The sequence below is a fragment of the Aythya ferina genome (genome assembly GCF_964211825.1).
Source record: "Aythya ferina genome assembly, chromosome: 7".
NCBI classification, from domain to species: domain Eukaryota; kingdom Metazoa; phylum Chordata; class Aves; order Anseriformes; family Anatidae; genus Aythya; species Aythya ferina.
The window spans coordinates 21,314,351-21,329,833 of NC_140302.1; the positions used below are offsets into that span (position 1 = coordinate 21,314,351).

The window sequence follows — 15,483 nt, forward strand, 5'->3', positions numbered from 1 at the left end:
TTTTTGTATCTTTTTTACTTACGAATGTGTATTCTAGTCGTTTCTTAAGAGATCTACTAAACACACCGAATTAAATGCGCCACCTGCAGTGGATTAAAACGTGGCTGTTCCAGAGCACAGCTGAAGGGGGAGCCCTTAGCCTGTTCTTGCAGACACGGGTGTTTCTGATTACAGGCAGACAGGGAGGTAGGCTGAAAACATTTACAAATGATGAAGTTCTAAAAATGAAGAGGAAAAACGCTGTCATGAAATTTAATGCCTCGGTGTTGCAAGAGACAGATGTGGGTGTATCTTGACTACTGTAGTCATGCTTAATGTATTGCTTAAGCTTATTCTTGCACTGGTAATTTACGAGATATTTGTCACCCAGTGTAAGAATCAAAGCAACAAAAGAAATCTGCAGTTTTTGCACTGTGCCCTTTCTATTACTGGATCTCACCAGTCAGAGCCCCTTTGTGCAACAGCACAGTACTTGGTGTCAATTTACAGGCACTTTTTTCACAGCCTTCAGGAGCTAGTCCGTCACAGATCCACCCATAGACTTTCTTTACTGTGGGCGAGCTATTCCCTGCCTCCTCTTCCTGCTAGCAGTTCAGTCCAGAGACTATGGAGTTTGCAACTTAGACTTCCTTCAGTTTCTTTGGTAACAATTGACATTTAGTCAAGGCTGGAAACAATGCTTCGGGTCATTGTGGAATCTGCTACAAATATCCCGAAAACCAAGTTTGGGAAACCAGATCCTATTGTTTCTGTTATTTTTAAAGGTAAGGAAAACTCATAAACGTACTTGGGAGGGGAGGTTTTGTAAGGATAATGTTCTATGTCAGAATTTGAAAATCTCTGAAAGTGTTTTCATGAAGTTACAGCTGATGTGATGTCAGGGAAGACTTTTTAATTGCAGAGACTGGAGTTACCTGAATGGGGTTTGAACTGGGTGGAGTGCCTTGTTTTTTTCTGGCCTGCAGCATTTGTTGCTAGATCCAGATTTTATGAGCTTTTACAAAGGATTAGTCCTTTGCTTTAAAAACCTCAGCTATGCTGTATAGATAAATACGTTTTCAATTTTTATTTTTTTTTTTTAAATTACCTTGTTCCTTGTTGATCTGAAAAATCAGTCCTCTGTCTTATTACTTTGCCCAGCCACTGCTCACTAACAATACTGTTGTTACACCAATTTACCTTTGATTTGACTGGTTTATTGCTGTATTACCATCATGTTGAAAAACAGTAGTACAATTACTGAAGATCTAAGGGTTATTTTTTTTTACAATCTGGTTTGTACTTTATTTTTTTTTTCCTTTTAAGACAATTTAAAGATTGTCTTAAGAGAGACATTTTGGATGAGGATACATTTTGAGCTTTTAATTGTTAAATGCATCTGGGAGAAGGATAAAATGTTATAATTTTACATTTATAAGTAATATATAAAGGTAATGATATTTTGTTATATGTTTTACCTGTTGCCATCATTTCCTCTCATGTGTAGACTAAAAGAATTTCATTTCAGGTATTGGTTTATCTTAAAGGTGCAGAAACATCCATGCAGTTTTGGACTATGTAATACATTAAACAGAACTGTGACAAATTTATCTTTATTCCTGGGGACTTAGTTTCCTAACTGTGCAGTGAAATGGCAATGGTGTTTTTTATAATATGTAAGTGCATTGCAAGGGTTTACCACCTTCAGAAACCAAGTATGAAATCATGACATTTTGCTGGAGGCTGGAAGAGGAAGAGGCAGTAGTTATCCAGTTTCTTAACTTCCAAAATAATTTCAGATACTTTATTTCAGAAAAAGGATGTGGTATTCCCTTTTTATTTTTTTCCCACCTTTTTCAGGGAGGACAAATGGCTGAGCCTGTCTCAGGAGCTTCTGGGCTTCCCAGTTCTTAAATATGATTTCATCTGCCCTGCAAAAATTGCCATTAAAAATCAGTGAATTGGTGTACTGTGATTGCTTGTCTTGCTCCATTTGTTGCTGCTGTATCATAAGTATTCATATTTTCTTTTCGGTTTCTTGTCCTTTTTTTTTTTTTTTTTTTTTTTTTTGTTTTCCTGTCTCACTTTTGCCTTTCTGTGTCACCTCTATTTCCTGTAGTTTTATGCTCTAGAGTTGCCTTATGTAATCTCTTATTTTGTGTGCCTCAAGGATCTGTTTAATTCCTGCCTATATCTTTTGCTTCTCCTGTGTGCTCTAATACAATTCATTTTTACCCAGGAAGTATAATTTACAGATTTTATTTATTTATGTATTTATGTATTGCTGGATTTCTCAGTCCTGCAGTTACTCTGACACAGGAGTTTTGCATCAGACATTTAATCTTTTATGTTCTACAACTGGCATTGTTAGCGTTTACAAACATGGTTAACTATTATCTTAAATGCAACTTCATAATTTTGACAGATTTCCAATTAAAATATGTAATTTATCATTATACCTACCACTTCTTTTTATGTCATTATACTACCTAGCAAAGGTCAGTTCTTTTGCTTACTGTAGAGAGTTGTTTGAAGGGAGCAGAAAGCATCAGGCTTGTAGCTGCTGCTGGGGAGCTCTGTTTTAATTTGTAGTTGGAGTAGCTGGTTGGCAGGTGCAAGGGAGTGGGCCTCGTGTCTGAAATACATCAAACTTCTGGCTGGCTGTTTGTAGAGGTGTTTTACATACAGCCAGTTCCCCGTCACCCAGTGTGTGGAGATAGAAAACTGGTCTTAGTTCTGGGAAAGTGTGCATCAAAGGGCAGTGGTCCTTAGCTATAGTCCATACCCATCATGGCTCCTGGGTAGGACATAAAAAAGCCTGGGGCTTTATTTCCCAGACAGGAAAGAAACTCAGAAGCCCAAGTTAGTCCTGCAGCATGTTTTGATGTTCTTGGTTGACTCAGCACTGTGGAGTACTCATGGAGAAGTATCAGAGTACAGTACTCTACTTATCTGACAGAAAATTGTTCTGGAAGTTCACATTTTGTTAAACAATGTTTTCTTCTTTAGCTTTTTCAAAATTGAGCTTACATAGCCTCCCCTCATGTCAAGGTTAAGTAATCTTAAGACTTCATTGAAAATACTCAGTATCTCTCAGGATTAGATCTTCACAGCCATATCATAAAACAGGCCATGAACCTACAGGTATTAGTATGTAAGTGACACTGAAAACACTTTATATGCTAACGTGCATGTGTTAGTATAGTTTTATTTATGTAGAGAACAGACTTCATCAATACTTGTAGAGCTAAGTTCATTATAGACTATCTACAGTCAGCACAATGTAATGCTAAGTACATATCAAGAGGAAATAGGCAGCTGTTTCCATTTGGATGCTTTATTTACAATAGAGGCTTTTTTGCAAGCTTCTGACATTTTTAACACATTTCTCTCCAGTCCAGTGGATTGGAATGTTTCATTTATTTACCTTAAGAACAACTCATTGTTCAAACAGAGCTACGCCCTTGAGAGTAAACTAGTATTGCCATCTGAAACTCAGTGCTGTTACTGCAGAATTCCGAGTTTGCCATCACTTTATGTGAGACAAAGTATTCATCAAATTAATAAGTGTTGCCATTTGCTAAAGTGGCGTGAAAAGATAATGATTAATCCAGTTAGATATATCAAACTGGAGAAAAATGTGTAAGATTCATGGCTTTGGATGCAGAAAAAAAAAAAAAGATATAATTGCTTATATGTGCGGTCAGGAGTAGGATATTTAGTGTTTTGTTCATTTTTGACTTTTACTTAGCTTTTTTCATTAAAAGCTGACATGAAACGGCATTCAGTTTTATTGGGTCAACCTGAACACAACATCTTGTTCCATTCGTTTTAAATCTAAGAGCTTTCCAGCAGGCCTGCAGCAATATGTTAGTACATATTTCAGTGTGTGAAAGAAAGGACTATTAGAGTGTAATTGTTCACAAAAAGGTATTTTTTGCTTTGCAGAGATTTTGATTACCCTAACTTGCATTTCATGGCCTTTGAAGGTCTCCATGTTTCCTCCTGCAGTTGCTAAAACCATGCAATCTTAATGCTTCATTCACAACACTTTGGTAAAAAAAACTTAGTGTACTGGAATGTGATACTCTTTTGAATTTCAGATTTTGGACTGTTCTAGCAGATAATGTTTGCTTCTGCTATTCCCCACCTGCTGAAATTGATCAAAATAATATTTAAAATAGGAGAGTAAATTTAAGATATATCCACTGGTTGAAGAATATAATTACCTTTGTAATGATGGAACAGTTCTAAAACAGATCAGAATGATTTTATTTTTTTTTGCTGCCATCTCACTGACTATCACAAAATTCTTCTTATGTTGAAATATTTCCAGTGGAGACTATTGAATAGCCTGTGGTAGTGTGATGCCTCCATCAAGATAAAGCAAAGAAAGATTTATTTTACAGTATGGAGGTTACCACAGTTGTTTAATGAAACAGATGTGTAGAGTGTCCTACCTGTATCCGTTATCATTTTGTACTTATTTCTTGGTAGAGCCAAACTAAAAATAATGACTGGCCCTGTCTTAAATTTATTGTGGTTTGGCTTACAGTCTTGGCTACTGTATGTGGGCTCATTACCAGTAGAAAGAGACAGACCAAGGATCTAAAATTTAATGTAAGACCCTGGGAAAACTGGGCAGGCCATCTTATCCTGCAAGGCAAAGAAATGGCAAGGTACCTTTGGAGGGAAGAAGGTGCTTGCCAACAATTTACAAAGAAAAAAAAAAAAGTTAATTAGAAGAATAATTGAAGTATAATAAATATAAAGTTGGCAAAGAAAGAAAAAAGAAAGTGGAGAAAATATGTGCAAAATACGTGCTTATGAAATAAGAATGCTATACTTTGACTAAAGTTACAGCTGAATACCAACGTAAGCCCTGCTTCCTAGTGTTTTTCATCCAACTTTCATGAAATCACGCAACACAAAATGTTTTTCCTTGGTATAGTCTAGAATATGTGTACTGTCACTGGAATCATAAGTCTTATTCTCTTGTTTTTATGAAAATTGATAGTCCACAGTGGGAAAATTTCATTCCTTGTTAAGAATTATCTTGATTACTGTTAAAGCCAGGGCTTTCCGTATGTTACAGTTACATCTGAGCTTAGGCGGGGATCATAGGACTTTTATTCACCACTTCTCTCAGGATCAGGTCTGTGATTCATTGTCTCCATTACAAACAGCTGCAACTGTTCCTTTTTCCAAGAGCGTTGAGAACATCTTTTCTCTGACTGTCAGCTCCTATTTGTGGGATGACTTGGAGTACCAAGCCCAAACCCCAGATGTTCAGGTTATTCAGTTTTGAGAGTGCTTTAACTTCTATTAGATAACTTTCGTTTATGCAAAGTAGAGTTGGATTTCCCTTACTGGCATGATAATTACTTCTTTGTTCCGCAAAATGTGAGTTAAGCGTGGTAGGTTATGAATGCTCTTTCCTTTGTGGTATGATGTGAGTCAATATCCTGAATAAATTGTAGACAATTCCTGTTACATAAATATGAGTCAGTTCTCACCATTTGCATTCTGGGATGACTTTTTTATTTTTTGTACATCCCATTCTCATCCAGCAGAAAGAGTCACCACAGTCTTCTGCTTGAATAGTGTGTATGAAATGACATTGCCCACGTGGCATATCTTTAGTCTTGCTTCCCAGGCTTTTACAAAGTTTTCCTGGCAAAGTATGGCCATAATTTGCAAGTAATAAAAATGTAACCACATTTACTGTACTCCTTAAACTCAGCTAGTGTACTAACATTATTTAGCTTTACTCATTTATTGTCACTACCATATGACATTTCTGTTCAGAGATCTGTTTGTTTGCTGGTGTTCAGTGCTCCCAAGTGTTGGGTAAGGACTTTTTCCATTGGAGCTGTATGTGTATAATACAATTAAAACTTAAAAATAAAGATATAATTTGTTACCTGCTTTGAAGGTCTTGTAACAATAGAATTATTTCACTTGTTTTTAGGTGAGAAGGACCTGCAAATGGCCTCTGCAGCACTTAGGTTGTATTGTTCTCAGGAGAAGGAGCTTGAACAGAAATGTCACTCTCTAAGTGGTTTACAATCCCACCCTCCTCTGTCATTTGTAGGTTGACCAAATGCAAGTTTTACCATGGAAGTATGGAAAAATTGTAACTTTAGGCTACAGTAAAAGATAGTGAAGTGATACGTTTACATGAGCTCTGTAAGCCTTTTTTTTTCCTTTATTTATTTATTATTTTTATTTTTTTTTTTTGAGGAAGGACTGTGTTTTCTCTATTTTGTTAATATTGCTCATTTAAAGCAGAAAGTGTTGGCATTGTAATACATTCTGAAGATATTTTTTTTCAGTGATGCTATTTCATAGTTATGCACTTAGAAATACTGTGTAACACTGATACAGAAAATGTGTAGCATATTTTCTTTTCTAATTAAGTTCCATCCCTTTGAGGTTACTGTTCAGTTGGATGTCTCCAGGCCTTTTAAGTTTGTGTTTTTAAATCAGTACTGAAGTTGTAGTCAAAGTTCAGAAAAGGTTGAGGTACCTAAACAATCTTTTTTTTTTTCTTTATGGGAGTACATCTAACTGTGCTTTAACAGAACAGAATAAAAAGCCCCTCAAACAACCTCAACAACCTCTCAAATTGCCCAGGGAACTTTTTGACTGTGAAGTAGGTACTGGAAGAGGCAAAAATAATTGGAAAGTTTGGTTTAAATCTCAAGCTTCCTTCTGAAAAGTGAAAGGAAGAATTCTGGTACTTGCAATGCTTTAGTGAAAGCAAGTAATAATGCTTTATTTGTATTTACAGATGAAAAAAAGAAAACAAAGAAAATTGACAGTGAACTCAATCCTGTTTGGAATGAGGTAATTTTTACTTTAATTAATTTGTGATCTTTTATAGTACAAATGTTTGTAAAAATTTTTAAGTCAATTTCTACAGTTAAGAATATAAGAAACAGGAGATAGTGACGTGTGTTCTTACAAGGTATTAGCAAACATAGATGAGTGGATTTATCTTGTGCCATGTATTACAATGCATTAAGTAATATTTTTAGGTAAAAGTAAATGAGTATCTGGTGAATTTCTGGCTTGTGTTTTGTTGTTTGTTTGTTTGTTTTTCTCCCTTCCTTCCCTTCTCCCCCAGCCATTTAGTCATATATATGGGTACATAATCGGATACTTTAATGTATTCTAAGAAAAAAAGTCACAAAATTAGAATGAATTATGAATTGAATATCCTTGTAGTTTATGTGTGGGGCTGCTCCTATGTTGCATCTTCAATAGTGTTTTTCTTGGGGAAAATACTTTCATAGTATGTTATTTACAATCAGAAGTTAAAGATTATTCTTACATTTTATAGATAGAACTTCAAAGAAAGGGAACCTACAAATACTTGTCTAAATTTAATAACTGACTTCAAGCAGTTTTGAAGGAGAATTGTATCAGAGCCTGTGAATACAAATACTTATGTTAGTATGAGGAAGTAGAACTGCAAAAGAAATAATATCTCAGTATTGAACAATTGAGCTATTTTTCTGTTACTGTTAATTTTCTGTTATTGTTAATAGTAACTAGCAACTCAAGAATGTGCTATGAGCATATTCCAAGACTTCTAATTTTGCTTTTGCAAATGCAAACTGATCTGATCTATTTCTAACTAAATGCAAAATATATTTCTGAATAATTTTATTGTATATGCTACCCCACTTAATTAATTTCTGTGTAACTTATGATTTTGTTTTTCACTTTTTTTTTTTTTTTTTTTTTTTTTTTTAATTCAGATTCTTGAATTTGACTTGAAAGGAATTGCTCTGGATAGTTCATCTTCCCTGACAATTATTGTGAAAGATTTTGAAACAATTGGACAAAACAAGTATGTACTTTTTTTGGAATATCAAACACAACTTTCTCTGCAGAAGTTCAGGGGGAAAGTAGAACTGATAGCTGCTGGAGAGAAATGATGAATGCAATTAAATGTTTTCTGATGTAGTAACTACTTGTAGCCAATAAGCCAGCAGGTTTCCCGTCCTTCACCAGTTTGACTGCTAATGTGAAGGAAAGTGTCAGGTATCCTTTTAAACTTAATTTTAGAAATGCTAGAGCTAAATCCAAGGTGTTTAAGGCAGGATTTGGATAAAATTTAGATCCCTACGGCTATTACTGTCATTTGAAAAGCTGCTGTGATTCAGTTGGTGCTTCCTTGTAATTAGGGTTCTTGTGTAACTAGATTTATGTCACTCTGGATACCTGGAGCATGTTGTCATCTTGCATAACTGTGTACTGCAGTACCCAAGACTACTATAGTTTAAAAATGTTAAAAAGTAGCCCTGAAGAGCTGTAACTAGGCATTCCCAGAGAGTGGCTAACAAAAACCCCACAAAATAAAAAAACGCAGTTAAGGCTCATAGCCTCTAGGTGAGATTTTTCAAAGATACATTTTATGACACTTATTAAAGTCTTGTCAATGAAAAGTGGAAGCCTAAATTCGTTTTCCTACCTTGTCTGAAGGGATTAGGATTGAAGTGCTAGATCTCAGTCTCCTAAGTCACTCTAAGAGTGACTTAATCATCAAGATTAATATGTTTGATGAAATACACAAAGTGTCTTGGGAATGAAATTCATGTTCTTGTTCTTTTGAATGTCCTAGCCAGTGGAGTCATATTCCTATTGTATTCTTCCTGACTCAGTGAATTTTGAGTTCTCCAGGCAGTCAGTAAAAGACTTGAACTTGAAAACAAGAGTAATTTCCTTAAGATCAACTTGTAGAACACTATTCAGTGTGAGGGTAAATTCCCTCACACTCAGCAAGGAACTGAATCTCAGTCTCAAACTGCTAGGTGAATGTTATAAGTCTCAGGCTCAGTACATATATGGAAGACTGGCAGTGCTGTTGCTACCTCCACATCAGTTTTGTTATAAAAAGACTCTTAAAAACAGATTGAGGATTTTTTGTTTTTGTTTTGCTGTTTTGTTTTTTTTATTATTATTATTATTATTATTTGTTTTTGTTAGGAAAATAAAGTATTTTCTGATAGTCTTCTGAGAAAAGTTGAATAACCTTAGTGGTAGGTATTTAAGGCTTTTTCCTTCCTCTTATATTTCTGTTTGGGTCTGTGCTGTTAATATATTCTAGTAGGCTTGAATCATACTCTAGAAACCTAAACTCTCCTAGTGCAATATGTAGAACATCCATAAATTTAACATCAGCTTCTGCATTCTTCAGGAGACCAAAATTCAAGCCTCATGGGATCCAAGGCTGCTGATCTTTTTTTTTTTCTTGTTGTGGGAGGTCAAAGGAAAGCTTTATTAATTATGCAGTTGTTTTTGTTAGGCTTTTGATGCTCAGACAAAAATATTCTTCATGAAGAATTAAATTGAAGCTGCTATATTTATGTGAAGGGAGAGGACGTTATAAAACGTTTTAGAGTACTGAAATGTTGTCAGATATCCATGTTGGTATTTCAACATTTTTCATGGGTTTATACTCTTACAGAACAGGAACATGTAGTAAATAAATATATAAATAACAAAGCATTCTTGTCCCACTAACTTTAAAAAGTAATTCATTTATTTTTCAAGCTTACCCTTTTTAAATGAATTTTGATCCTATGAATTCAGTGGGTAGGACCTTTTTATGGTGGCTGTTGAAAAATTGGTGCTTCAAAAAACTGAAGTTTGGTTGTTTTGTTTGTTTACTTTTAAAATCTCTTGTGTTGTTTTGTAGAAATTCAGCTTTGATTTATTATTAGAATTAGTGGTGTACAGGACAACTTAAAGCAATGCACACAGATCCTTCCAGTAACGAAGACATAAATTACAGAAAATTTGGTGAAGTTGTTGGGAGCCCCTCGTGGTTTGCCTGCTGTTGGTCACAGAGAAATAAATATGCTCTCTAAAATCAGTTGCAGGGGAAGGTTAAGTTCTTCAGTGAGGGTAAGCTATCAGAAAGCTTTTCTTTCAGGGAATCTGTCACAGGGATATAGTGTACACTTCCGTATCCAAACATGCTTGTTCTAAAAGCTCTGGCAAAGCCTAGGAGTTCTTAATGCTCCTAGAAAGTTAAAGCTTTATGAATGTTTAATCTTTATCTATCCCATAGTGGTATGTGCCATATGTATCCCATAGTGTGTATGCTCTTCTGCTGATCTCTGCTTTTCTCTAAAAAACTAAATAAGTACATTTGAACAAACATCCACTTTCCAACTCAGAGAGGATTTTTTAAAATCTGTGGAAAAAAATACCCACAACTTATCCACAATGAAATGCCAGTTCCCTACTACTTTGTACTAGATTTTTGAAAAAGGATTCATTTCTCTTCTGGTCAGTCCTGTTTCTCCACATCAATGCAAAGTAGCATTGCCTGTTGCTGTTTTGAAAGGGATTATGATATAATGTCATCATCTCCTCTTTTGTGGTAAATTTGGATTTCTTTTTTTATGATGCTGTATACATTCACATCTATTGATAGTAGTCCACTTCCATTCTAGATTTTCTTTACAGCTTTCTGCCTCCTCCCAACATGTAAATTGCACTTGAGGTTTTTACAGTACCTCATCAGACTTGACTTTTAAATCACTGTTAGGCAAGCAGATGCCCTCAGGTCTCTCATTGCTGAGATTCCATTAGGTCAGTAAAGTAGGAATATATTGTGTGCTTCTGACTTCAGGGAAATCCCAGAAACCGCACAACTTTATAGAGGAAAGCTTGCCAGGAATCAGAATTTTGTAATGGATTTTACAGAATATCACCATATCAGAGAAGGTGCTTATCTGAAGCCCTAAAATGTTCTGTTCTGTACATGGGTTCAAACTTAAGCAAACATGTTTTTTGTGCATTTTTGTGTTTGTTTGTTTGTTTTTGTTTTTTGTTTTTTGTTTTCAAACCCTGTTTGTAAATGTCACCTGGACTCATGTCTGTAGAGCTTAACCCCCAGTTTATGCAAATACCTGTCTGTGTTCCTTCTGTTTATGCACTGTCTGCCATTTACCTGTTCTGTGTAAATAAAAAAAAGTAAACCAGTAAAATCCTGTTTGAAAATGAGTTCCATGCATGGAACAGTGCAGAAATGTGTATAGCCTAGACCAAACACAGAGCAACATCTACAAAGTTTTACTCTTTGAAAATAAATCCTAAACAAAAGAAAAACAAATAATAATAATAAAAAAACGAATTTGAACATATTAGTAGCATGTAATGTATTTGGAAGGGCTATTGGCAGGAAAGCAGGATAAGCAGGGTTAGAAGTGGGAGTACATTAACAGGCTTCCTGACTGTAGGAAGATAATAGGAAATGTCATCTCAGATATGTTTTAAAGACAGGAAGCACTGTAACAGCAGAAGAGATTTGGTATTAATGAACATTTAGATAAAGGAGCGTATGAAAGAGGTAGAAGAAGATCTGCATTAAGCTTCCCAGATACTACTTGCATGTATGCATAACCTGTATTTCTGGAGAGTTACTGATCCTATTTACTAATACTGAGTTGGAGAAGGTTTTAGAGTTACTGGTTCTATTTACTGAGTTGTTTTTTTGTTTTGTTTTGTTTTAGATTTTGCTGTAAATGCTGACAGGTTTTCTGTTTATTGTTTCTTCATGGCTTTAGTTCAATATACATCTGGTAGAGTAGAGAGAGTTGGTTTGTCTGGGGAGTTTTGTTTTAGGGCTGCTCATAATAATCAAAGCGATTTTTCTGGCTCATACTTCAGAGACCTGTATTGCAGGTGAACCTTAAGGTCTAAGCACTTGAGAAAATAACAGTTCTGTGTTGGTATTCATCCATTCTTCAGAATAATCTGATAGGAGTTTGTACCAAGGTGGTCTCAATCATAGCCTAAGAGGTTTTGTAGGGCATACATACTATTAAATGCCTTTAAAGGCTAATGGGACTGTCCTGGTTTCGGAGCAAACAGCTGTGTGGTGTCTACCTGCTGCCTGGGTTAAACCATGACAGGAACTAAAACATATTTGAATTAATGATTCTTTAAAAAAAAATAACAATTGTGTTTTTTTAAATAGCAATTTATTTTTTAAAGACAAGATCTTGTACTCATCCAAGCACAGTAATATTGGTATATTTATTCTTCGAAGTGCATAAATATGCCAGAAATTATATCTGTCTTTTTTTCTTCAGGTTATTATACCTGTTTATATATAATAAAGAAGAATGCAGATTTTTAGTTCTCAAAGAGAATAAATGAGGCATTGCTCCGAAAACTAAGCCTTACTTTCTCATTTCATCAGTCTCAGCTTTTGCTGACTTACAAGAAGAGTGAGTTTTACATTACATTTATAATTAGGAACTATTGAAATCCTCAAAAGGTTTGCAGAAGTCTTCTGCTGCAAGGAGGTCACCCTGCCAATTCTGTTTTTTCTATACATTTCTTTGAGAATTCATGTTGAAAACCTCTACAGTTAATTCTTCTATTAATTTATTGCTCACTAAGGTAGGTAGCCAAAGTAAGGACAAAATAGCCTTGCACAGACCTCAGGGCAGTCCAGCACATATTTACAGTGCTGCAGCATTCCAAAAAGATGCTCAGCAAAAGGGGCGTGCAAATGACATTGCATTGCATTGTTTGCATGCTAGTTTAGGATTGGAAAGATGGAGTTGAATGTCTACCTAAGGTTCTAACTACTGTCATTATAAATTACAGTGAAAAAATAAATAATAAATAAAGGCAGAGCAGGGTTATTTTGTATTAATATTTAGATGTAATGTTGTTGTTAACTGAACTAATTATTTCAGTCAAGCAGTGTTTGTCATGGTCTTTTGATGTTATTCATGAGCAGATCCATTAACTTCAGAGGTACGTCTTGTGCTTAATGTAATGAGATTTGAGTCTAAATCAATAATCTTTTCTGTAAAGGTTCATGATTTTATTTATCATTTTACTTCATTTTAAAGACTAGATTGAGCTGGGATTTAGTTTTTGATTGTAGAACGTGTGTGTAGGGGATTGTGTTGCCTGAGAAAGCACTGACAAGAAACTACAGAATCTGTCTTTGGCCTTATTTTCTCTGTTCTGGAGGAACTTTCCTGTACTGACGCAGGAGGAGGAGCACAGTGGATGTTATTCTTTTTTTACTCTGTGCCAAAACACTTGACTCATGGCTTTGGCATGTTTCTATAAAACAGGCTTGAAAGAACATTTGAATATTTTTCCATTCCTCTTTTCCTGGAGGTAGAATTTGCTGCTTCATTTACAAGATCATTAAACTTTTGCAGATAGATTAAATGTGTGCTCTTGATGGTAAAAAGACAGTCATTGGAAAAGATAAATAAAGCAAACCGCACTCACATGTATGCAGATGGATCACCATAGGAGTAAAATAGAACTCATATGATCTGTGTTAAGCTAGATTTTCCAGTGTAAAGATGTCTGAAAAGAGAACACATCTGTTTTCTATTATGTCTAATAATGTTAGTAAAAAGATCTCAAACTCTCAGAACACACACCTTTATGCAGTCTAAAAAATGAAACAACAACAAAAATCCTTCAGTGGTCCCTGTGTGAAGTTAAAAGAACAACAAAAAATAACAGGAAGTTACAGTTTTGTCTGAGTGAAGTGATTTTCATTCTATTTGAAGGAAAGGGTTGTGATTATGTGTTTCTCCAGGTTCTTTGCATAGTTAGTAACATAGCAACACAGAGGAAAAACACTGTGCACACCCATTTATCAAGTAGCAAAATGCAGCCACAAACTAACAGTGCAGCAAATTATTAATCGTGTTTAAGTTGGATCCTTTAGTGTGACTTCTTTTCGAAGTCTGTGTGGCATGATGGCAAGCTTTCCTTTACATACTTTGTAACAGAAGATCAAGCCTGGTTAAGATTCAGTTTGGGGGTTTTCTGCTTTGCATAAAATAGCATCCATGATTTGTTTTTTGTTTGTGTCATGAGTATTATCAAATAACTAAAGAAGATAAAAATAGTTGGTTTACTTTTAATAAAAATTTTCAAACACAAATAACAAATAAGAGAAGGTCGCTGTTAGGTCTTGTATCATAGAAACTAAAATGAAACTTACATACTGAAAAAGAAAAGGTGAATATAGAAATTAAAACTGCAGTGTGGGATCAAGTTTGCTGATGAGAATAATCAATATAAATCTCTGCTAAAGAAGCCCTTAAAAATAAGCCAGAAAAATTTAATGGCTTGAATCGTAACTTGTTAAAATCACTAGGCTTCCTTGGAACTCAGACGTAGCATGTAAGCGGATGGAGGACTTGATATTCTAAGGAGTTCAGTGCAAGTTGATACCTGCTAACAGAGAGGGAGTAATGAAGTGGTTGGTAATGTGAGTTAGCATTTTCAGATCCAGGAATGGGTGTGAAGTTTCACTTCTCTTGGTTATTTGGGCAGCTAAGAGGAAGTGCTAACCACACCACTAACGGATTAGCTTTGGCTCAAATGCAATACTATGTTTAATAGTTGGTCATCAGTAGATTAGTCATTTCATGGTGATACACCAAGTATTTCCCTTTTTGATTTCTGATAAGAAAGTATTGCAGACCTAGTACAGATATGGTATACTTGAAGTGATTTAAAATCTGCTTCTGGAGGTAGGTAGGAGTTACGTTTATCTTTTGATATCTTATTTAGTAATATAACAGAACTGTTTGTGACAGGACGGGATTTTTTTTTATTGTTACTGTTTTACTTCAGCAAAGCTGGAAAAGTTTGAGACCTGCCTGGCTGAGCACCATACGTGTGTAAGTCTTGGAGATGGCCAGGAAGGTATGAATGCGGAGTTAAGAAGCAACACTCAGTTGCTGTCTGCAGACAAAACACCTGATTGAAAAAAAGGTCAGAAGATTTATTGAGCCATTCAAAAGCAGAAACTATCCTATGTCTAACGATGTGCCACTTGGTGGTGTCAGGAGACCAGTGTTGAGCTGGAATTAAATGCTGTCTGCCCAGGCAAGAGTAAGAAGGCTGAAAGAACTCCAGCAAAGGGCAGTGTCCTTTGAAGATGAATAGATGACAGAAGGTCTTAACAGCTATGCGGGAAGGAAAGGACTCCATGTCACCTTTAAAGTCATGATGTGGAGGGAGATTGAAGGCAATTCTGCCTTGAAGTTTAAAAAAAAAAAAAGTCTAAAGAGTTCAGAGGAACAGAACTTCTTTATAGGCATCCACAGTCCTGGTACAGAAATCTGGGTGTCTAGATACATATCAGAAACAAGCAGAGTAGAAGACCTTGCAGTAAAGGATTGAACAGCAACAAATTGTTGAAAGACATGATGGGAGGGTAGAGGAGGGAAGGCTTTCTCCAAGACCTTTGGAAGTCATACAGATGAGATTTAGCGATGACCTTGAAGCACCCTTATTACATTTGAAAACATGACTTCAGCCATTGGGGAGCCATGTGATCAAAACCAGACTGGATATGGTCCTGGGTGACCTGTTGTAGCTGAGACTGTTTGGGCAGTGGAGTTGAGCTAGATGATCCAGAGAGCTTCCAACCTCAGCAGTTCTGTCCTTCTGTTAAGGGAGGAGTGAAACATCCAGTGAACA

The 15,483-nt window shown here is 35.6% G+C and overlaps 1 protein-coding gene across 5 annotated transcripts in view; it reads left to right on the top strand.

Annotated features, from left to right (window-relative positions):
• MYOF (myoferlin) overlaps positions 1-15,483 on the top strand; it is a 69,930-nt gene that overhangs the window by 420 nt on the left and 54,027 nt on the right. For 3 of the 5 annotated variants that reach the window (XM_084524903.1, XM_084524905.1, XM_084524906.1), the window contains exons 1-3: positions 119-764; positions 6,773-6,828; positions 7,746-7,837. In XM_084524903.1, coding sequence (XP_084381029.1) covers positions 677-764; positions 6,773-6,828; positions 7,746-7,837 — 236 coding nt within the window. In that variant the 5' untranslated portion in view covers positions 119-676. Of the gene's footprint in view, positions 1-117; positions 765-6,772; positions 6,829-7,745; positions 7,838-15,483 lie in introns of those variants that run through there. The other 2 variants (XM_084524904.1, XM_084524907.1) reach the window with 2 other exon arrangements.